Source organism: Aulonocara stuartgranti, assembly GCF_965226115.1.
Source record: "Aulonocara stuartgranti genome assembly, chromosome: 16".
Lineage (NCBI taxonomy): Eukaryota > Metazoa > Chordata > Actinopteri > Cichliformes > Cichlidae > Aulonocara > Aulonocara stuartgranti.
Window position 1 is genome coordinate 27013900 of NC_138952.1, and position 24250 is coordinate 27038149.

General features: G+C 40.8%; 1 protein-coding gene across 1 annotated transcript; it reads right to left on the reverse strand.

The window, feature by feature from the left end:
• Positions 1 to 448: 448 nt before the first annotated feature.
• On the reverse strand, positions 449 to 19642 carry ccdc80 (coiled-coil domain containing 80). Its single transcript, XM_082509362.1, has 10 exons — positions 18075 to 19642; positions 17761 to 17958; positions 16166 to 16629; positions 15456 to 15794; positions 14035 to 14191; positions 10651 to 10787; positions 5160 to 5311; positions 3612 to 3715; positions 1528 to 1611; positions 449 to 1344 (listed from the first exon to the last, which is right to left on the reverse strand). Exons 1-10 carry the CDS (start codon positions 18703 to 18705, stop codon positions 1022 to 1024), a joined length of 2589 nt encoding a protein of 862 aa, XP_082365488.1. The 5' UTR covers positions 18706 to 19642; the 3' UTR covers positions 449 to 1021.
• Positions 19643 to 24250: the final 4608 nt, after the last annotated feature.

Here is a 24250-nt window from a genome sequence, read left to right on the forward strand (position 1 = left end):
GTGTTCCACACCCACTAACATTATACAGATCCAAGAGAAAAGAGACTGTAACGCAGTCTGATGTCTAAGCTTTAAATGAACAAGACTTACTTGTACATACACTTTGGCCATGTTTAATACAAACTCTGTCTCTTGCTCTATGGCAGCTGAGAGATGCTCCAGCCTCCCCATGCCTTTAATTGGATAAGTGGAAGAAAATGGGTAGGTGGATTCCAGCCCTTCTTACTCACAAAGTGTGTTTGCAAATGTGATTGCATTGAGGGGACAGTAAGTTGAGAAGGTCTGAAACTACTGTAGATATTTCAAGTACGGCAGGTTGTTTCAGTCATTACCACTAAAATATACTTGGAAATATCTTTCCAGTTTTGCCACTAGGGGGAGGTGTTGCTCAAAAGATTATTGCAGTGCATTGGCACTGAAAGTGAGACAAATAATTTAAAGGACCTGGTAGTAAACAAAAGTTTATTTTCATATAGCCATATAGAAACAGAGTATAAATAGAAACAATGTATAGCAACAGAAACTTTACAAAAGAGAAATAATGTGATGCTTTTAATAATATTATTGGTAACTGCACTTCAAATGCAACAGATGTCCAATAAATATGTTCTATTATCCACAAAATCAACGTGTGTGCTGAAACTATATAAGTCTGACCTAAAAAAGCCAGCTAGAGATGACAGACGATGCAATAATGTTTTAAGTTGAAAGAAACAAAAAAACCCCGGCAAAAACTAAAGTACGCAATCCATCTTTGAACCTTCAGGTTCATCCATAAATTTACTGACTAACCAGATCTGACGCTGCTAAGTATAAAGCAGCGTACTATGCTATATAGGGAATGTTAAAGAACTGGATATGTGAAAGCATTTTTCTTCCCTTCACTAAGTGCTACAAAATACTCGTCTGTGCCAACTGCCCGGTGGGAGATGGGAAAGACACAAAAAGGTTTTGGGCCAAAGGAAGGTAGCACCAAGGACCAGCTGCAGGCCAGTGTGCATCATTGGAAAGCACACACCTGTTAGTAACCATACCCCTGGTGATAGCCATCCTGATAACTGTGTTCGTATCCATGTTGATGGTAACCATAGCCACCATATTCATCTTCAGGGCAGCGCATGCCAAGTGACTGCTGGATGGCCATCTCCTGTCTGCGGAGCTGCATAGAGTCTACCAGGTCATAGATAATGGCCATGGACCACATGGGTGAGGGGTACCAGGACTTGACATTGCCATCCTTCCCCACCAGCAGCATGGAGAAGTATTCTGGGCTGATTTGGAAGTAGTTTCTCATGTCCTTCACGAGGGTAGCTGAGAGCCCTTCACGCTCCACGGTAGCACTCCCTGGATGGACCAGAGGATCAGGTTAGGAACAACGTATTAAAGAGTGAATTTCACAATAGATGTAGCACATCGACATTTTCCTCTTCCTCTAAACTTATCACACAGAACTCAGATACCAAAAAAGTAGAGACCTTAGCTTTCAGAAAATATATCTGTTCACTATTTTGTATTAAATATTCTTACCATTGATAGGATAGAGCTCCAAGACTCCGCCCATATCTGGCGACTCTGTGCCAACCAGCTTCAGAATGGCGATGTGCCTCAGGCCTGTGTAACCATGGCAACCATTTTTTGAAAAGACATCAGAATGAGGCAAACAATTTTTAGACAACAGCATGACTTCAAATGAGAACAGCAGTATGCTGACCAACTGTTCCTTATCAGTCTGCTTATTTAGGCTGATTGTTACTTATTTGTTATTGGAACTGTCCTAAGCACTGGTCTCTAGGTAAAGGGAGGAGAATGTGATGGTGGTCCAGAAAGCCCTGCCAAAAAAGCTGTTTCCTCTGAAGCGAGAAAGCCCACATTAAACACAGGAGAACGCTGGCTTCACTTGGTGAGTGCCAAGTGCTGAATACCAGGATCAAACCTCTCAGGCCTTCAGCCCAGTCAGCAGGACAGGCCTTTGTGTGGGATGAGGGAGCGAGGGGGCAGCCCTGGGTGCTAAACCAGCCAAGAGCAACACACGAAGGGAAAAAAGTCCCAGTAGAACCTAAACTGGATCTAGTGATAAAGCAAGAAAAGCTGATTTTTTCAATCATCTGACTTGACTTAAATAAAAACAGTGTACACTCAAACAGATAAATGGTAGCACTTTCTAGGAAGTTATATTTCATGAGAGCTTTATAAGCTAGGACAAATGATAAATAATCTGTTAATGCTTCACAGATCAACAGTAAGCTAAAAATATTTTTTATCATTGCAAGGTTGTAAAAATTTGCTTTGGCTTAAATATAAACCCCTATTTAATGCCCCTGTGTACACACAGTGTATGTGTGTTTGAAGGTGAAACAGGCATGAAACATTCAAAAAGAGAGGGCAGTGAAAGATTACTTGTCATCTTGTTCACTAGCCCTTAAGGTCAGAAACTGATATAATGTAATTGTAGATTTAATGGCTGATTGTTACAAATAAAACATCTGACTCAAGGTCAAGCTCATACACGTGAAAGACCATTTAGTGTTTTTTACAGCCTATGTTAACCTGTATGAATATGCAGAAGCAACAAAAGTCTGAAGGGAGCCAGGAAGAAATGTCCAAAATCTTCAGCTTGTGCAAACAAAACAAGAGCGTGAGGTTCATCTTGGGCAGAAAGTCCTGCTGACAGCAGTTATTTGGTTTCACAGAGAAGGAAAGTTCACCGTGGGCTATTTAAAGTTTACACGTGTCTTCCACAAACCTGTCAAACGTATCAGGTTGTTGAGATTTGCAAAGTTGAGACAAATGCCTCTTTTTGAGATGTGCCGTAATAACTTTCAAGTTGCTGTGGAAAAATTGACTAACCGGCCGGCTGAAAAGTCTCCTGCCAGGGGAGGAAAAGAAAAACAGTTCAGTTTTTTGCCAGTTCCGTCATCTGGGATCCTTCTCCACATCCACTGGTGAACATGCATTAACACACACATAGTGCTCATGTGCATAAACACAGGCTGATAACGTCTGGAAAGTTGCAGTAAACAAAAAAACATAACTTGTTCATTTGATTTCATTGCTTCTTCATTTGATTAACATATTCATGAATATTCTGACTACCATTTTGGCAAGCAGGGACATGACACAGGCCCGTGTGAAGAGAAGGTCACCTTGGAATAAACATGTCATCAGAGGGAAGTTTCATAAAGAGTTCTGCTCTTTTAGGTATTTCTTCCCAGGAAATGAATCTTTGTACTTTCGGACTTGCAGGAACAGAAGATTGTTATGGGCGGCTGTGCATCTTCCACTAATAGGAAGGTCAGTTGTTCAATCTCTTACAACATTTCTTATAGGGTACAGAGTACAGTGAACAGGCACATCGTGACCGTTTACGATGAATTAGACTAAGGAGTGTTAATCACACTAACAATTGGTTCATTGAGCCTGCAACTGTGTTTCTTATAGATTTGTTTTTTGGTTGCAGCAGGCAGCAGATTTTGGAGAAAAAAACCTACACCACCTAAACAGCACCAAGCAGCAGAGAGACTCAATTAGAGCTTGGGTGGCGAGCATATTTGAGCTTTTAGCAACTGAAGTGACCTCTGAAAAGTTAAACTGGTTGACTTCTGGTGACTCACCCAGATTGCAGGCTTGGCTGTTGAGGGCGTAGAGCTGCTGCTGATAGGCCCACTCCTCGTCGTTGGGAGCGGAGATAATGAACAGGCGACGTCTCCATCGGAACCTGCAATCACAGAAAATTTGAGTCCGGATTTAAGTGGCACTTTGGTCCCGCAGTGAGAGCTCTGTACCAAGACAAGGAGTTTGTGCTTGTGTGCTACATATTCCCCTTATTACTGCCAGAGGGTGACAACCCGGAATTATGGTCAAAAACCTGCCAGATCTCTACACTGTGTTCGGGGGGATTCAGGTCTCTATGGCAACAAAAGACAGCCTGTCTTTAGACATCTCCAGGAGAAAATGTGACTGAAATGATTCAGCCTTGAGGAATGGCAGGGTTTTTGTTACTTTTGATTTTCATGGAACACACACACATGCAGGCTGCTGCAGTCTGCCAAGTGCTGCTCAGAATTATTTAATTGTGGTCCAGCTGACTGCAACAGATATTTGACTGATGTGGACACACCATGATGGGACCACCCAGTAATTCCAACTACACAGACTATATTGATCCTTGGGGGAACAACCTATATATGGCATCAATCTCAATAAAATGTTGTAATAGAAACTGTACTGAATACCTCAATTTGTCATGGAAATCTTGCACCCATGGAATGGTTTGTGCATGTTATTTTTAAGCTACAAGTTAATGCTACATCAGCATGGGTGCTCTTATCCAGTGTTATTTTCACTGACCAATTATTTTTGTCATAATTTTTGTCAGTTACCTTTGTTTTCATGATGAAAGGGAGACAATAACTAACTAAAAACTAGTGCACGAGACAAAAAAGTGCGATGGAATATATTGATACTTTGGTCTAAAAAAAATAAAAAATGTGAGATCCAATCAGAAATATTTAAGCTGTGTACAAAGGCGGGACGAGTTTGGAAGTGACCCAATCAGAGGTAATTGCCCTGTGCATAAAATGTGACCAAATATCGAAACCTGGGAGGAAGAGGAGAGTGAGCATATGCACACATTTCACATTTGATATCAAGGAAAATAAGATGGAAACAAACCTTTACACTTTCAATGATATTTAACAGACTAAAAATAGAAATAGACTGAAACTACAATATTTCAGATGCCTAAATTATGACTAAAACTAAATATTCAAAAGACTATGACTAAAATAATCAAAATTAAAAATGTAAAACAATCACAGCAGTATTCCTGTACACAAATCCATTCTTGTGTGATCCCCGAACAGTTTATGATTGCAGCTTATTAACCAAGCTTGCTAGTGTTAGCTAATAACTTTCTCAACCTCAACCTGAATTGTGTCTCCAAAAACACCACACCATAATGCTAAAATGTAAGGTTTTCAAAGCAAGTGGATCAGTGAATCAGTGGGTCTACAGGCTTTATTTACTGATCTCACTCATGGGCGAATATCAGCAAATCCCTGCTGATAGTTCTTATGATGTTTTTGTCAGAAAAAAAGGTTTTAATGTTTGTACATCCACAGTGTTTTGGTCATGCCCTATATTTCCATAGAAATCCTCACCTGGAGAGAAAGTTTTCCAAAGATCTGGGCTTGTCTTCCTTCTTACAGACCACTCCATCTCTCTTCTGCTGCTCCATCTCTCGCATTCGGGAGGAGAAGGTGTCGATGTAGTTAAATACAGCCTTCATGGCAATGGGAACCTCAAAGGATTGCTGACAAACAAGATTGACAAGAACCAGTCATACTCTCCCAAAGGTCGAGTCCGAGGTGAAACCACAGAATAAATAAATCAAAATCCCTGTCGACAAAAAATAAAACAATAAGTAGCACTACAGTACAGCGGGCATTAAAATAGAAATCCACTGCATGAAAATGGTGAAACTCCTTCCAGTAATGTGATTATATGAAGTTATGCATGTTAGTAAATGTGGTGTGGGCTTTATCACATCCCAGCAAATCTTTGTAACAACTTCTGGGAAGCAGCAAAACCGAGTATCTCATTTCATCCTAACTGGTCATAACACGAACATCTGAAACGCGCACAAAAATGTAACACACTTGCACATCTTCCTCAGGACATGCTGAAGTTGCCATTCTGATTCTTTCACACCTTTCCTTGCACTGCGCTCTCTGTCCTTTTTCTGTCTAATACACACACCCACATCCGTGTACATTCACAGACTCCTCTGTCTCTGCTGCTGACAGCAGAGGATGTGAACACTGGCCTCTTTGATGAATCTGTCCGAAAAACAGGCTGGTGATTTATCCTGGCACATGCACACACACTCTTATACACAGATGTTGAGCAAATGTCATGTTGTGTAAATTTAAACAGTGTTTTAGTAAAAGCACCATGTTGGCAGTATTAGGGCAGAGAAAAAGAGAAAGATTTAATGGAAGTGTAAGCAGATAAGTTGTGAATCAGTGAACACTGGAAGAGGACCAACCGACCAACAGCAGTGCTGTTAATCAAGGCTGTTTAAAAGTATTAGTCAAGACTATGTGAAAGGGCAAGTAAAAAAGTACGATTAAAATCCTCCCTGCTAAAATATCATAGTATATTTAGAGGTCTTTCACAATTCAGTGACTGAATCCCTTAAGGCTATGTTTCAGGAAGGCAGGACTTTTGACACAGCTGATCATGCAGTCTTGGTGAATATGCTACATGGCAACAGTCTTGTCCAATAACACTGTAACTTAGTTTTGAAATAACCATGACGTGTCTGCTTTCCTGGGTCTTCTTCTGTGTTTTTTCCTGTTTCCAAAGAAATGCCTTTGGATGTGTGTGTGCATCCAAAGGCACTTACTTTGCATTGGTTACATTGTTGCTCTGCTTGGTTCCTTCTTATTTTTTGTATGTACATGTGTAACAGCCATACCCAGCACTGCCTTCACTTTCACAATATTTTACAAATATTTGTTTCCCAGAGTCAGAACAGATATTAAAAAGAAGCATTTACCGATGCTGGCTATGTTACGTGGCCTAATCTACAGGGGGATATCTTTTATGAGTGTTTTCCATTTCCCTGCATTGCTTCTCTTCTCTTCGTGTCATGTCAGCTATTTACAGTGCAGCTGACTGAGAAGAGCTTACACTGCAAATGCTTGTTAAAGGCTCTTTGAGACTGATGGTGGCCTAAAGGTTAGTGTGAGCCTGCTATTATAGTTACTCACAATGGCAACACATCACTATCATGCTAACCGTCTTGTTAGCATGTACTAATTAGTCCTAAACATAACATGGAGCTGAGGCTGTTTGGAATGTCACAGGGTTTTGACATCATATGTTTAGACTGTTTAGCTTACACGTATGTACCTCACTGCATGTTTATTGGGCACCGATGCATTACAAATATATATTTACTCATTTTTTTTTTTTAACACCTTGTTTTGTGTTTTCTTAACACTTTACTAAAACAAGACCATTTAATTTTGGTATCTCACCATAGCACTTGCAACAGTTAAAACAAAGTTAATTTGGAGTAGAAACCAAGTGTAGACATATCAAGTGAACACTAGATATATCTGTATGCCCATCCACATTATCTTTGCCTATATTGACAGCTGTTTATCTCTCTGCTTCAAGCTTTACAGGTACATTAATGACAGTTCTCATATTTAGGCTAAAGATTATTCTCTCTCATTATTATTTCCTCTAGATTAGGGTTGTAGTGGAGATATCAAGGATAGGCACGGTTGTGGCACTGATTCAGTCTTTGAGCACTACTGTCACCCCGGTGTGTCAGCCAGAACACAACTTAAGGGCAAATTGTCGCAGAGTAGGGAAGAAGGAGCTTGAGGTTCGGTCTGAGGCACTTTATTGTCACGACTCAATTTCTGGGGCTGTAAAACCGTTGCATGTGTATGTGTGTGGTTTTACATAACATCCCGCAGGAATCAGTGCACCCCACAGGACCAACACTGCTCATCGGACCTTAAACTGCCCACCTTACTAACCGGATGATGTCACCATACGGTGGGCTGGCCCAAACTGACAGAAGATTGAATATTAAATGAACAGTAGATAAACTTATATAAACTTATGAACACCAATAGAATTATCCTATGAACTTTGGGGCCTTTTATACAAGGGTCAGTCAACTCCAGGCCTCAGGGGCTGGTGTCCTGCAGGTTTTTGATCTCACCCTGGGTCAGCACACCTGAATCAAACGATTGGTTCATTACCAGGCCTCTGGAGAACTTCAAGACATGCTGAGGAGGTTATTTAGCCATTTAAATCAGCTGTGCTAGATCAAGGACAAGGGTACACACATGTATATTTATATGGCTCTTTGAGAGGCTATTGATTGACAGCAATGCATTCCCAAGTCCCTCCAACAGGACTTGAAATTGGTGTGAAATAGAAGAGCTGCCCAAAAACATGTAACTTTTAAGAATTTCATCACAGCGTGAAACTACAGTTCTCAAAAAAGCTCACCACACCACCTTCTTCCTCGACACCGTCACATTCAGTGAGTATATGTTTATAACTCTCTTCTTTTCAAAACAAAAAATGTGAGTGTGTGTGAATCTCCAATCATCTCCTGGATGATTGAGAATGCATCAAGACGTGAGTGTGTGGTTCATTTAGGGGACATCTTTATATTTTAGAGTGAAAAAACTGCTTGACTTACATGCAGTGCTTTAAGTGGGCCTGTACGCGCCGGTACTCGGTACCGCCACTTCTAAATATAGCTCTTGAGAGTACCGCCACCTCTCCATGCGCCCAGAACGTGCTTTTAGCGTACCGGTACTCTCATTTGCACATCTGTTATAATCGTTTGGCTGCGCTGCCGCTTTTCAGAGCGCCCTTCACAAGCACGCTTCCTAATTCGTCCCACCGAGAGCAGAGACTACATTACCCATACACCAATGTGTTTTACAAGTGAAAAGCGCATGCGTCGCTTTTGCCGTTGTCATGTCAACTCAACGTGGTCCGGAGAGGGTGTGTAAAACGCGCAAACAGCTGCTCGGTTAAAATACAAAAACAATGAACACTTAATATGCTCTCCTGGCTTCAGACTCTGAGTAGTAAAAGAACAAGGTCAGAATCAGAGGACTCGCTGGCTGACACCCCACCAAGCCAGAATGATATCGCTGCAGGTCAGACGCAAGCTAATGAAAGCTGCACTAGTGCCGCAGCCGCGGACGACGGCACTTTTTGCGACGACGAGGACGAGAATGACACCATTTCTACCGATGACAACAGCCGCGTTAGCGAGCATGAGTGGCCAGAATGTTGGTCCCAAGCACAAGTCCGGTATTTCTCCACAAATTACAAGTGGCTGATCAGCAGAAATCAAAAGTTGGGTTGTAGTGTGTGTAGTTAAGTTTGTGCTCGCGTGGACATGCAGCAAGGGCAGAGAGTGTCGCAGGAGTGGAGTGGGTGCTTAATCTCGTCTTTTGGAAGGGACAAGGCTGCACAACAAAACTCACTACGAAAGAAAATAAAAGAGCACAGACTCAATTTATCACAAGAAAGCAGTTGAAATAAAAGAGAAGGCAACACAAAATACAATGCAAAAACACATTGAAGATATGAGAAAGGCTGACTACGCTTCAACTTGCAATGTGTTTAGAACAGCTTATAAGATTGGCAAGCATGGGCGTCCCTTTACAGACATGCCAATAGATGTCCAGTTGCAAGTCTTAAATGGTGTCAAGATGGGCAGAGTTTTGCACTCTAATAACTCATGTGCAAATATACTGGATCACATTGCAGCTGAAATGAAAAAGAAGGTAGTCAATGACATAGTGATGAATGAAAGAAAATTGTGTGTGCTCATTGATGAATCCACTACAATAAGTGGAAAGTCTGTGCTTGTCGTGTGCCTGCGGTCAGCTATTTCCAGTGAAAATCCAGACACAATATTTTTTGAACTGATTGAGCTGCAGGGGACCACAGCAAAGGACATCACTGAAGCACTGTTAGGATGTCTTCATAATAATGGCTTTGACCCTCACTACCTACAGGAACATTTGTTGGCATTTGCTTGTGATGGAGCCTCAGTGATGCTTGGGAGGAAAGCAGGAGTTGCTGCGCAGCTTTGTTCCAAATTCCCTTACCTGTTTGTCTGGCATTGTTCCAATCACAGACTGGAACTGGCAGTTTGTGATGTTTTGAAGGAGGTAGGAGGAATCAACCACTTTAAAATATTCTTAGATCAGCTTTACTCACTCTGCCATGCATCACCAAAAAACCAAAGGGAGTTAACCGAGAGTGCTCACAATGTTGGACAACGTCTCCTTGTGATAGGCCGTGTTTTATCAGTGCATTGGGTTGCTTCAAGTGAGAGAACAGTGAAAGCAGTATGGGAGAACTACCAAGCTCTGCAGGTACACTTTACAAGTGCTGCTGCTGATACCAGCAGTGACTCAAGAGAGAGAGCAAAATACAAATTATTTTATAATTTATTTTATATACATTTTGTTAAAAATAAATTTCAATACCTTTTTGCACATTTTATTTATGTTCAGTAGCTCTTTCTAGCTCAAGCAAATCCGCAAACTAATAAAATGATTTATTATTTTGTATAAGGTTGTCTGTTGACTGTTGTGTATATAAAACCCATTCAATAGTTGTTGTTACCTCAGGGGAGGCGGAAAAAAAAATAGAGTACCGGCACCTCTTTTGGGCCACTTAAAGCACTGCTTACATGCTTTCCAAATTCACACTGCATTAATTTAAGTATTCAACAAGCTAATTGATCTACACAGCACGGCCATTCTGTTATGGGGCTGCCCATCGCATTCTAGCCCCTTTATTATCAATATAACATGCCTTGATGAGACTGTGGTCTGGCACTATTTACCTAAATCTGAATTAAATTATTCACAAGTCACTACAAAAGGTATACTTGTGTTTAATTTGGCGTATTTGATGCTCTTCCCAACACAGCTGTCAAGGGATTTTTTTTTTTTTTTTTTTTTTCCTCCTCCTGGTACTTAAATAGGGATCTTTCACTGTTAGGCAAATGTGCAAACCACTACACTATAGAGCCACAGCCTTCACATAATCATCCTATACTGCTTAGAAAGAGTAAGTCTCTACCTTGACTCTCATGTCAGTGTCTGTGAGGACCATGTAGAACTCCTCGTAGGTCATGCCAAACTCTTTCCTCAGCTCTGTGATCAGATCCTGGTTCACCAGGTCTTCCTGACGAAGGCCCTTCATAGGCTTGTCATTCTCTGGAGAAATAAAGGCACATTAGACAGATTCAACATCTACTTTCCTACTTTAAAGAGGGTACTAATTTCCCCTTTAAAGAAAATCAATTAACTGTTAAAATCAAAGGAACATAACATTTATTATATTTGGAATCTTAGTGAAATGGTCCAAAAGTCAAATGTAAATCTAATATATTGCCTGGAATATCAGATTAGAAAAATTGGGGAAAGAAGGAAAACTGCACACTATTGGTTAATCTGTCTTCTGTCATGTCTCCCTCCCCTCACTGCCAGTCGGTTGCAGCAGATGGCTGCCTCTCACTGAACCTGAGGTTTCTTCCTGTTCAAAAGGAGTTTTTTTTTTTTTCTTCTTCTCACTGTCACCAAGTGATAGCTCATCTTCATCTTCTGAATGTTGGTTTTTTTCCCCCTGACAATTATTCAAATGGTTATGGCTTCAAAAGGCTAGAAAAGTACAGGGAAGATACAAAAACAGCTTAAGACATGTTACAGTCGTGTTTCTTAACGTAAAATGAAGAGCAATTGTTTCCCAGTTAACATGCTTACTCCTCTTGTAGTTTAGTCATCTATGCTGATTTCAAAAAAACTGCTCCTTTAACAAATTTGTCTGAGAAGTTTAAGAATTAGACTCTTGAGTGAAGAGCAGAACTGAAGCATGCAGAATGAATCGGGGACAAACTGGACAAACAGCAGCTGAGATCTAAAAGGGTTGGATGTCTCAGAAGTCTAATGGAGCTGGTGTTTATGCAGACCAAAGCCTTTAATCATAGCTCCTTCCGTGTGTGTGTGTATGACATACAGACCACGGAACAGTGTGTTCTTGGTGGCTGGTTTGTAATGTGTATGAGCAATCACGTCAGGAAACCCCCAGTACATGTAGGTGGCAGAGGACAGACTGTACACACAGATATGTACAGCAAACACTCTTTAATATGGTCTATATGCAAAACATACACATGGCCAACCAGGCTACAACCCAAAGATGAAGTCACTGTAAGCAGAGGAGGGGCAATGCTGAAAGGACCAGCTGTTTGTCTGTGCACTGTGATCACACACAGTGAGTTTCTCTCACTTCCAAGGACTCTTACGTTGACTTCCATTTACTTTCTTGAGATTCATTTACATACTGTTGCTTAGCTTAACCTAAACTTAAATCAAGCCTTCATAATTAAAATGAATGAAGACTTACCAACAGAGGTGGGCCACAACAATGTGACTACATAAAAACATTATGTCTGGATAAAACCTCATCTGCACATTGAGTGACACACTTAAAAAGCTTAACAAAGAGCAGTTAACACACATCAACCGCAGCCTCTGGTTTGAGACGGCTATAAAATGTCTCAAAATAGAAGCCAAGCACAAATGACGCAGTGCGTCTCACAAAAACAGCAGCAGTTTTGTTGCATTTGAACAAGTAGGTTTTCAAGCACTGTTATAACTGCTCTCTGTGTGCATGTGGGTGTGATGAATTAAATGTCTCCAGCTTACACATCAACTCCACAGGAGATGATGCACAGGAAAGGTATGCACTCTGGTTTGCTCTCCCGGTACATGTTATACAGACTCCTGTACTTCATAGCTGCTGAACTCATCACATTTTGGATTGGAAGCTGAAGGCATTCCTACCTCTAGCTACAGATAAAGTGTAATTACTAAAATAAGCAACGGTATTATGGTAAATGAGCCGAATCTAACATCACTGAATTCAGAGGTCAACACTGTTTAGTATCACCTGCACAGAGAAGCACAAAACACTGTGGCTTTGGCAGAGTCGGTGCACATTCTGGATGTCACTGTGGGAGCAGAGATCTCTGCTGAACACATTTAGTTTGACATAATGTGAGGAAGGTAAAACAAGGACAGGACAGCAGATGTGGCAGGAGACACTTTTCCTTGCCACAGTCTCAGTATGGACAGCACTCACACAACATTTCCCTGAAAAATGGTATTTTAAGGCAAATCACATCTACTGTATTCCTAAAAACATGCAAACTTACTTACATTTATGACAGAATGCCCGAGTCTGTTTATTTCAGTGCTAAGTAGAGAGAAAATGCTTTCCTTTTTGGTGATAACCACAATTGTTATCAACAACCCTCCGGTGTAAGAGAAAGAGTTTCACTGTGAAGGAGATTAGTGGTGAGGTCAGTGAGAACATGTGGCTGGAACTTCATCTAAGATGACATTACCTTTGCCTCTCAAAGCCTTCTACTGATCTGAAATACAGGACTAGAAAGACAGATCCTATTTCTTACATTCTTTCATATTGCTTCCAGTCAGGGCTAGATCGGGAAACCCTGAATCATCCCTCAGTCATGCTGCTGTGGGCTCAGGCTGATGGGGGACTTTGCAAAACACTCTGAGCATCGCACTGAACAACTCTCTGAGCTTCTCTGCTCACTTATTTGTCTTCTCTTTCCAGCAGGTTGCGCCTTCTTCTCCTCTCTTTCTCCTCACTTGCCCAACTGTCTCGCCCTGAAGTGGTTCTGTCAGAAATCTCTTCTTGTTAAAAAGTTCTTCCTCCCCACTTTCACCAAATGTTTACTTGCAGTTTACTTGGTATCTGATCATTGGGGTTCTCTCTTGTATTGCAGGGTCTTTAGTATATAAAACAACTTGGGATGGCTGTTGTTGTAGATCGGGGCAATAAAAATAAACCTGGACTAACTGCTTTGTTGTTCTGTGTTTCTAGTTAACATGTTTGTTTGTTTGTTTGTTTGTTTGTTTTTGTGTGGTGCACAGAAGTTCCCACTGTTGTGTTACTGGTTTAATATTGTTTTCCTCATACTACACGTGAGTATTCTGTGTCTTCGCAAAGTAGAACAGAAAAGCGGCAGCTCTTAAAATGACAGGAAAAGCATTTAGCTGGATCTATGATGACTCTGTCATCCTAAGGAAGATTTACTGACAGCGGAAACATGACTTTGATTTAGAATTACAGCCTTCTGCTGGTTAACTGCAGTGTTTTGCTGCATGGAAGGGCTGTTTGGGAAATTCATCTTCAGTGCTGGAAACTTCAAAAATGTTTCATTGTTTCAAAATGTTGCAGTTGAGAAATGCTGCACGTCCGGAAAACATCTGCTCCAAATTGAGAGCCACATGAGCTATTCAAAAAAGGTGCCTGGCTGAGCAACTGAAAGACTTGCTACAGTTAATAGCGATTGTGGCATATACCATGTCAAAACAAGGAGCAAAAAAACAAAAACGTATTGAACCCTCTCATACTGCATATGGAACTACTTACCTATCTGATAGTGGTCGATTTTCATGGTGGAGTTGGTCAAAGAGCCAAAAATAGTTATGATAGAAACTTTCCTGATGGCCATCTCACACACAGACTCCAGGTACTCATCCCTCTGCTGAACATACATACTGAGCTCCTCACTGGGGGATGTAATCAGCTGGAGGAAGGGAGGGAGTGGAAACAGGGAGGTTAGAGTATCCTGTGTATGCTGTGACACGCGCGCGTGCAAATACAGTGTGCTGCAGAGGTGATGTTTACATTAACCTGTAGGCGGACGATGGGGCATATTTTCCCAGCCTGTTCACAGCACCACTGTGATAAGAATCTATGCTGGCTGCAAAACAGAGCCGCACAGTCTGTTAGCTCACAGCTGTGCAGTCTTTCAAATACCTGGATGATGGTTGTGTGACCTACCCTACCACTTCACTATACAGAAGTGACACTGTACAATAAATGGTACAGAGGTGCTTACCTGTTTGTTGACTAGTGAAAAATTAATCAACAATAAATGATTTGTCCTGATGTGAGTCTTTAGAACATTTCAGTACTCTGTCTTGGAAAACAGTCTTTCCTTATTGGAGCCGCACCAACTGTAGGTCACTTCCTTCTGCTCCACACTGCCAGCTGCTCAGTGACTCAGAATGGTGTAATGCTCAACTTCCCAACTCAAAACCTATCAAGCCGATCAAAATTTGAAGTCCAGAATAAAAGCACTAATTTCATGTTTGACTAATGAGTTTGGCTGATGGCTGTGTCTTTTAATTTCTCTTATAGCTGCATTCATTACTGTAGTGCTGATGTGTTTCTTTAAAGAAACTGTTTGAGATTTTAGGGAATTTTGCTTATTTGCTTCCTTGCTGCAAGTTGGATGAAGAGATTGATCCCATTCTCGAGGTTGTTTGGGAGATAGATAGATAGATATATAGATATAGATATATAGATATATATATATATATATAGATATATATATATATATATATATATATAGATATTAGTTATAGCTATTGGCCAGTTAGCTTAGCATAAAGCTGGCTGATAGTTGTATTTGACAGAAAACTCAGTTAATTACTGAGGAGATATTTAGATTATTACAGAAAGGAGGCAACATCAATTAATTACTGAGGTAATGCTAAATCAGAAATTAAATCACATATCATGCTTCATCTGTTGGAGCCATTTTTGGCTGGGTGCAGAGAAGTCCATGCTATCTGCTTATCAGATGCCCATGGTCTGATATTTGTATTCATCTGTATTTTGGCAAGAAATCAAATAAGCACTTTGGCCAAAATGTTAAACCTGTCCTCACACTTAGCGATGTTGCTCTGAGTACTGACATTTCCCTCTGGCCAAAGCTCGAAACCTGGAGTTTTGCCAGGTGAAAGAGCCTCTTGTGAACTGTCAGTATTATGTCATGCTCTCACCAGCAGCCGCCTCCTGTTTTCAAAGTAATCCAGAAAGGAGGCAAGGGCACTCTTTGGTGGTGGCGTTGGCTTTTTAGTGGGCTTTGGATAGTCCACTTTCTCCGGGTACTTTGACGCCTTCTTTCCATTTTTCTTTCCCCCGATCTTTCCCTCCTTCCCTGGCTTTCCTCTTCTGTCGGCTTTCTTGGCACCCTTGTCATTCTTTTTCTTCTTCTTGTCATGCTTATCGTGCTTTCCCTTCCTGGTAGGAGTGATAACAGTGATGACTTCTGGCTCCTCTGGATTGCTTGCTGTTGGCTTGCTAGGCTCATACTTGTCTTCATACTCGTTAGTCAACACCTGCGCACAAAAGCAGATATTATTTTTCATTTTGTTCACTGATTCAAACACTGTGAGAATGATTTGGTCTTGAGCTGGTGTCGTGGTAAACTTTTCTTTGTACACACAAAAAATGATGGTGAAATGAGTTATGTTGGCTGCTAAACAGCTATTTCATTTGAAAAGCTCCAATGAAAAGCAATTAAAGTAATCAGCAAGAAGTGTGCTGCATATGTACTCATGGATATTATTTATAAATTTATGTAATGTATGGTTTTAGCACTAATATATACCCAGGTGTTTTGTATTCTATAAATAGCATGAATCTGAAACCCATTAAAATACAAAGTCAATCTATTAAATCTATCTTTAAAATGAATGTTACAGATTACCTTGTCTCCACCGTTCTTCTTCTTGGTGGGTTTGGTCTTTGGGAGTCTATGTGTGATGGGTAGCTTGCGGCTGTGTGGATCTCTGTTGAGTTTGTCAGTGCGGTTATCTCCAGCTGGGGTGGTTTTCGGTGGGTACCGTTCCCTTTCTCTGCGGTTGTAGTAGTATGGATCAGCGGTAGTTCTTGGCAGTGGGAGCCACAGGGCTGTGGTAGGAGCTCTGGTCGTTTTCTGAGTGGTGGTAGTAGTGGGCCTTTTTGTGGTGGTTGGTTTTCTGGTTGTTGTTGTAGTTGTTGTTGCTCTGGTTGTTGTAGTAGTCGTGGTCGTCGGCTGGGTTGTTGTTGTTGTTGTTGTTGTTGTAGTGGTAGTAGTTGTGGTTGGTTGTGTAGTTGTTGTTCTGGTGGTGGTTGTAGTAGGTCGAGTTGTTTTGCTATTTGAGTTTAGTTTTATTGTAGGTGTGTCAGGAACTGGCAAGATGGAGACAGAGATCACAGGTAAACATTTCATTTTGCATACACTCAAAAAAAAAGATTATTCACCCTAATAAACATGAAGCAACAATTTTGAATAAAACACAACTGAAATAAATACAATTTAAGATTAACTTAAATTCAAATTCAAACTTTTAATTGAAATAGTAAATTCCTAAGGAAAATGTGCTTTGTATAAACTGAATGTATACTATTTAAGCAAATTTAATTTGAGCAGATTCCATTAAATGTAACATTACATTGTACTTATGTAACAATTTAATGTTATGCGTCATCAGTGTATACTGTTAAAAAAAAAACCTTTGTAAAACTACAGGAATTTTAGTACAGTAATATACTGTACTCAATTTTGTTTCTGAGTACAGCTGCACACTGTAAACGATATTATAAAAAATATGAACAGCAAGATACAACATAATTTTACAAAGAGGAATTTTTTTTTCTTTTTTGGTTTAAATCCTGGATTTAACAGTGTTGTGAGAGTTTTTCAGTTATTTGGTGTTTAGAATTTGTTTGTTTCTGTATGAGGTGTTTTTAAGAGACTGCGTGACTAAGAGTAGGGTTAAGGTTCAGCTGGCAATGCATTATAATGGCACAGAATCTTTTAGGCAGTAATCTGAGATAGTAATAAACTATAATGAACTACTGACAGTGTTACTTAGTAAAAGCTATATTCTACATTACCAGTACCATAAAGGTTTTTACAGTGAGGAAGTTGTTGTAGTTTATAGGAGGGCACTGAACACTGTAACAGCTGACAAATCTAGCTGCCAGCCCCCTGAAAACCCTGAGTGCCATTATTCACATTATTCAAACTGGTCTAGAACCTGAGGAAAGGTTGAGTGCCAACTTGATCTCATGGCTGCCCTTCCTGGTGTAACCATCCAGTTTATCCAGGCTGCAGACTGACACTAAGATCGTACAAGTCTGTTTGCAGCTCTCAAACCAAAGATCTTTTGTTTATAGGGCACATGTGGTAATCACTGCACCATGGATATATTCTAGAAAGGTTCAATGTTAATTAAGAAGTTTTAAAACTAAAAAGTGTGGATTTCCCTGCTGTGAAAACAAACATGTTGAAAAAATGTTTATCATGGTCATTCTCACCTGCAAGTGTGCCTTCTTCCACTTGTCCCTCCACACCTGCTCCTTTACACTTCTGGATGAAGCCTTTCTGGCGGAGCTTCTCGAGCTTCCTCATGGGTGACTGGTCAATGACCTCATACATGGCCTCCAGCCTCACAGGGTAGGGATATCTCTCTTCCACCTGCAGGGTTTTCTTCAGAAGCACCATTCCAAACTTGCCTGCAGTTCAACACATTAATAGATTAAGGATATGATATGGTTAATATCAGCACCTGCAATGACGTTTTGACCCATGCACAAGTTGAGACAGAGGCTTATGCTGTCTACCTTCTTACCTTTCTCTAGTTTTAGGAAGTTCATTAGTCTGGGGATGAGTGCAGTATCTAGTGGCTCCTCCATCACTTTCCCCTCTGTTGTGATTCTCCGGACCTTGCCTCCCATCTCTCCTTCTTGGTGAAACATGACTATCTGGTTGACGTGTCTTTCTGCCAGCTCGCAGTAGACATCTGGCTTCAGTAGTGACATCATCAGTCGGTAGTAGCCGTCTGAGTCATGGGGCGCCGAGATAACGAGGACTCGGTTTTTTCCTGCAAAGCTGGCCAGCAGATTTGGTGACCCGGCGCTGCTGGGCATGCGGGTAACTCTGGCTCTGGCTCCTGGAGTACCTTCATCTGTCAGTTGACGGGACAAGCCAATCTGTCCATTCGTCCCTATCCTTCGCAACCGGCCTCCTGCTTTCTTGACTCCCTCCAGGTTCCCCGACCTGGCGGTAAGCGGAATCGCCTCGTCTGCCTGCACATTTTGTGCGTTCTTGTTGCTGTGCACCGAGATTGCCGAAGCATATCCAGGGCGCAAACGTCCCTGAAAGCGTCGGCGCAGTTGCACCCGCTTGAGGTGAGTCTGTTTGTCGGCTTGGGTCCAGGTAAGCAGATATATCAAAGCTAAACTGAGAACAAAACCCCTCATTGTTGTGTGAAATTAAAGTAGGCTAAACACTCACTGCCGTAAATGCAAAGATCCAGTGGTGGATCCTTGAACCTGTGCGTCTTTAGCGCATCTGAGGGTGACAATCAATTAATTCCAGATGAAGAGTGCAGCGCGCGCGGGATCGGCACATAATCTGCCAATGACCACTTTCAGAGCATGACTTCTACTGAGGAAATCCACGTTGCTGTCTGCCTTTAATCTGGCAAACAATACGAACACGAGAAGAGCTCAGAGCACAGATCTACAACTTCATCTCAGCAGCACTTTCGTTTCCAACTCACAGAACAGAAGATCAGAAGCGTCGATCATTGCAGTTATAATCTGCAAACATCCTCAAGTGGCTCAGAAAAAAAAATCTATCACCGCGGGATACACTCAATAAAATCCTAGAGTCCTAGAGTGAAAAGTTAAGGACCACGTCACATCTCCAAAATGCAAAATTTGTTTACGCCCTAATTACGTCTCAACTAGTCAAAGTTCTTTTGGGCTCTGTTTATTTCCCACAACAATAAGTCTTCTGGCTGCAGAAATAGTGAAGATCCCTCAAAATGCAAGACAGTTAGTCTGAGCTGGAAACCTGCGCTTAGACTGTGCAGAGGAAAAGCGAATCTGCCTCTTCTCAGGTCTCCCCTTTGGCAAATCGGAGCTCTAGAGGTTTTCCCAGAAACGTCCACACTAACCTCAGCCTCCGGACTCTTGGCGACGCAATGTCAGGTTGCCAGTTCACTCTGCAACACTCCTTTCACTGGAAGGTTCTTTATGGGAAACTGGTCAGAATGAGGTGGGTTGCACTCAAAAACACATTAAGTAGCTGAGGAAGATTTAAGAAAGAAAAAAGTAAAGGAAAAAGTTTACTCCCCTGCTGGCCAGATCTCAGGGAAGAGAAATCCCCATAATCTTACACAGTGTCAAGTTCCCCCTTTTAAGGCGAAAGAGGAACGCCCCCAAATTCGATTTCTTTCTACCAGCATATTCCACCTCCTCATTTTCATTCGATTTAAATTCACAGCATGACCGCCTCTTTCATCTTATTCTAAATGTCACTGCGAAAAAAGGAGAAGAAAACGCCAAAAGATTAATATTTCCAAAATAACGCAACTGCAATGATCGCCCTTGCTCTTTTATGATGTTTCTTGAACCCAAATCAGTGTTTCTCAATTTCCTCTATGAAAGTTTCCTAGGTTGGCTTGTAATTAAGGCCTAAGTAAAGAAAAGAAAGCCACCAAGTCTAAACCACATCCACTCTCACCCCAAAGACAAAATACTACCTCAGCATAAACAAAAAGGAATAGCTGCCACATTTCTATACACACAGAAAATATATCATGCCATGCAACAACCATCTTCATCTTTCTTCGAGTGATGTTAGTGTTTAGATGCAGCTTTAGATTAGATTTCACTTTTGGTCCTTTCCGTCCACAATTACAGCAACGTGGCATTATTGATGTTTCGTAGATGACATTGCCACTTGTAATGACACTTTTCTTGATCCTGCAAATGCTGAAAATCTGATTACAAATACACACAATCAAATCAGCAAAAGACTTTGTGAGCTTATTCCACTTTACTATTCCTCTCACACGTATAAAAATTGAAACAACTTGTGAAGGGAAAGAAATGCAAGCTTTCTGCAGCTTACTGCAAGTAAACTCTAAAACAACAGTTGTTATTAACACTGTATGGCATTTCATAACTTGCAAAAACTCTCTTTATGATCTTTATACAATTCTGTGTATGTGCCACTGCGAATGTATTGGATTGGTGTTATTTTTATTAAAGGATTCCTAGGGCAATTTTAGGATGTTTAGTGAGTTAGGTTGGTAGAATAATGTTTTTAGGGAATTACATCTTATATACCTGTTATTTGGCCCCCTACCCATAAACCTTATGAATAAAGATACATTCTAAGCACAGCACAACTGAAAAGATCATCATAACACTGGTAGTTTCAGGATTTGTGGTTCAGTATGGATGTATCCTATGAGTATTTGTGCTTACCATTACAGAAGTCTTATGTCTTATAAACAAGTAAAAACATTATGTAGGGACATTGTTTGCATTCACAGTGGACAGAATCAAACAGAGCACTGATTACTGCATTCAGTGCACAAACTCCACAGACTTCTCCACGATTTGCTCTGTAATTACACTCAGTATCCGAAATCACCAACGTCCTCTGGCCGCTCCTCTCTGAGTGAGCCAAGGTGAAACTCATTCCCAGGACTGCCGGCCTCAAACCATGTATTTTGCTTCCATCCAGATGGTTCTGTGCAACAGATCTTTAATACATTCAGAGAACCAGAATAGGCAGCAGTGGATGGCCGTATGGAAGGATGCCAACATTGAGGAGGGATTCAGATGCATAAGTCACAGTGGAGGAATCACATTTGGACCTGATACTGAACCAAACATTTATCATCCAGACTATCTGATAAATTATCTGATATTTACAACATGGTTTAGTTAACAAGTCAGAGGGCATGTTGATTGTTGTACACCAGAGCTGTGTTTCTTATACCAGACACCCTTTTTAAAAGTTCTTTAATGCTGTAACAAAGAAAAATATCCAAAATTGTTGGTGTTTGGCTTAACAGAAACTGAAAATATAACATTTCATTTTATGGAAAAGATATGGAGAAAGCCCGTTCTTGGTGACAGCTTGATGTCATTTTTTTGTTTTTGTTTCAATGGTGTGTGCACCAGTGTCCTTTCCTCAATTTTGAACTGTTTAAAATATTGTAATTGTGATTGTAATTATATGGCAGTGCTTTAATAAAAGGCATTCTCCATTATTGCAATTGATTAAACCACAAAGGTCAATTCATTTCAGGGTTATGAAGAGACATTCTGATGTTGTGATATGTTGAGAAACAAATTGTACATCCTTGATGAAATACTGCCTTCTATTGTATCTTTTCAAATTTGTTAAATAAATCAAATAAATCTGGACAAGGACACTGCTGAGAGTTACGTAGAAACAGGAAATATCCTGTTTCTACGTAACTCTTGTGCTGCCCATTTAAAAATAAAAGATGTCCAAAATGTAATGTTGCGTTTTCCATTTCTTCCATTTCTGAATGTTTGGTTTCATGAAAGAGTGGAATGTTTTACAGCTGGAAACCAGGCTGGTTATAGCTCTGAACTGACTGAGCTCATGCAAACATAGTATCCTGCCTACCCAGTCAAAAGATAAGAAAAATGATTTTGGATTTTGTTTAGCTAGTAGAAAGAGCAGCACAGAAAACACAAATGCCAGGTCTGATTTCTGATTAAGTGAATAGCCGAGAGTAGACCGCCAAAGCCTTCCACTGGCAAATAATCTTGACATAATCAGAGATTTGATTCAATTCAATTTATATACTGCTAATTCAAATATTGTATGGTAAAGACCCCAACAGGCAGACAACCCCTATAAGCAAGCACTTGGCGACAGCAGGAAGGAAAAAAATCCCTTTTAACAGGAAGGAAGACAGGAAGGAATGACAAGGGAGGGCAGCCATCTGCCATGACTGGTTGGTGGTGAGGGCAAAGAGAAACACCAAGGTCAGAAGAAGCGCACCACTGCCATCTCTCTGAGCTCTGAATATTCTTGATTAGTTTGTTAATTGATTAGCAATTAGTTTAGTAGTTTATTGTTGTTGTTTTTTTTAGAGATCATCTGCAGAGTCATTTCAGATATGCCAGCAGCTGAACAGTGATTCAATAAATCGTAGGTTATTAGCAGTTTTTTTTCTTTTTCTTTTTTTCATCCAAATTACCCACATCTCATTTTCAACTGCCCACACATAAGAGGCTAGATCTGGCCCTGGCTGAAAAAGAAATTACAATTATAATAAGTGTGGGAGACAGGATCAAAAAGAGCAACAAAATAGTAAGTCCACAGAGAGGTACTTCATGTTCCATGTTTATACAGTATAGTATTGAATTTTCTAAGGAAGTATCTATTTGAATGACAATCAAACAATCAGGAAACTGTGTTTAAGAAAGAACATTTTGGCTCCCCTGCACCGCCTTCTGCTAAAATTAACCTCTTCCCACAGTCTGCCATTCCACCCAAAGATTACAGCCATCTGTGTCTCACATGTTCTGTTCAAAGGCTTGCTTGAGGAGTATAACATGTCTGAAACGTCACGGGCATCCTTAGCTCTTCCTGAGATTTAGCTTTAAGGGGTCCTGATAGTTCTCACGTGTCCTATAAAGCGGCCTGTGGTGCGCGGGTGAACGGTGGCCTGCTGCATCTGTAATTTTAAGATGTTCGGGGAAAGGTGGATTTGGTCACTTCATGGTGTTCAGTTCCTCTCTATTCTAAACAGGGGAGGCGGAAACAATTAGACAGACATATTTTAAAATAGGAACAAGATGCCAGCCATCTGTTTACCAGAAACCTGCACATATCTTGAACATCATCTCTGCAGACCAAGCATGGAAATAAACAGTACTGTTTATTTCATCCAGCTGAGCTACACCCATAAACAATAATGACCTTTGACCTTGCTCACTGGCATTTGGTATACTTTTCTTTTTTTGACCTTGCTGGTGGGTTAGTGAGAAGGAAACCTGTTGCACACATCTATATGACACATGATTGGAGACAGAAAAATCAAGCAGCATCTTCACAGGAGGAATTATTTATTGAAGCAAAGTAAAAACAGAAAAAAGTTAAGAAAATAAAATGTTTTTTATTTTCTCTCCCAGCATGCTTTAGAGGCAAATCCTTGACCGACTCCACCCACAAAGTTTCCAGCTCAGGGGAAGAGAGGAACTGTAAAAGAAATGAGAAGCTAGTGTTTACATGTGACTAAAATAACCTAATGTTTCTCATATATTATCATTTAGTGAAGCAGAGCACAAGGGAAGGAAAAACTATGTGAAATAGGACAGTGAATGTAAGAGTGAATGGTTCCTTATCTCATTGTGTTAGCCCTGTGACAGTCACGTGGCTTGTCCAAAGTGTACCCTGCTTCTCACCTGAAGGCAGCTGGGATAGGCTTCCCCTGTGACCCAGATAAGGATAAATGGATAGATGGATGTAGCTGATGCTGATTATCTGACCTGTAGTCCAGTGCACAAAGTTAAAATTGGGACAAAAAGAAGACTTCAACTATTTTATTATATTATATATTAGAGTGATCCTTAAATCCATCTCAGACTCTGCATCACAGCACAGGCATCCTCACCATTCTGAAAAGCCCTTATATTACCACATATCCACTGACTCATGTGAATAGATTCTTCTATCAAGTTTGCTCAGCTACGCTGCTTCTAAGTGTTTTAACCTTCTAAGGCACATGGGTGTATTTCTAAATATACATATGGATGGTTATGTTCAAAAAGCAAGCTCGGGCTGATGACCTCCTGGCCATGACTCAGTTTCCCTCAGTGCCCCAGTATGAGGCTAAGACCATTCATCATGTCAATAGGGAGCCTTTCATAGGGGTGAAAAATCAGAGGCCCTGCGGTGGAGGAGGACAGACTATGAGTCAATTCCCGCTTGGTGCTGCCCAGGCCAGGGCTTTCCAGGTAA

What these genes read in the sequence shown, in the direction of transcription:
- ccdc80 (XM_082509362.1), bottom strand. Translation starts at nt 18,705, where the DNA reads ATGAGGGGTTTTGTTCTCAGTTTAGCTTTGATATATCTGCTTACCTGG. An exon ending in AAAACAGGAGGCGGCTGCTG is followed by an intron (nt 14,192 to 15,455) that starts GTGAGAGCATGA and finishes CCCTTCCTCCAG; the next exon opens with CTGATTACATCCCCCAGTGA. An exon ending in GGAGCTCTATCCTATCAATG is followed by an intron (nt 1,345 to 1,527) that starts GTAAGAATATTT and finishes TGGTCCATCCAG; the next exon opens with GGAGTGCTACCGTGGAGCGT.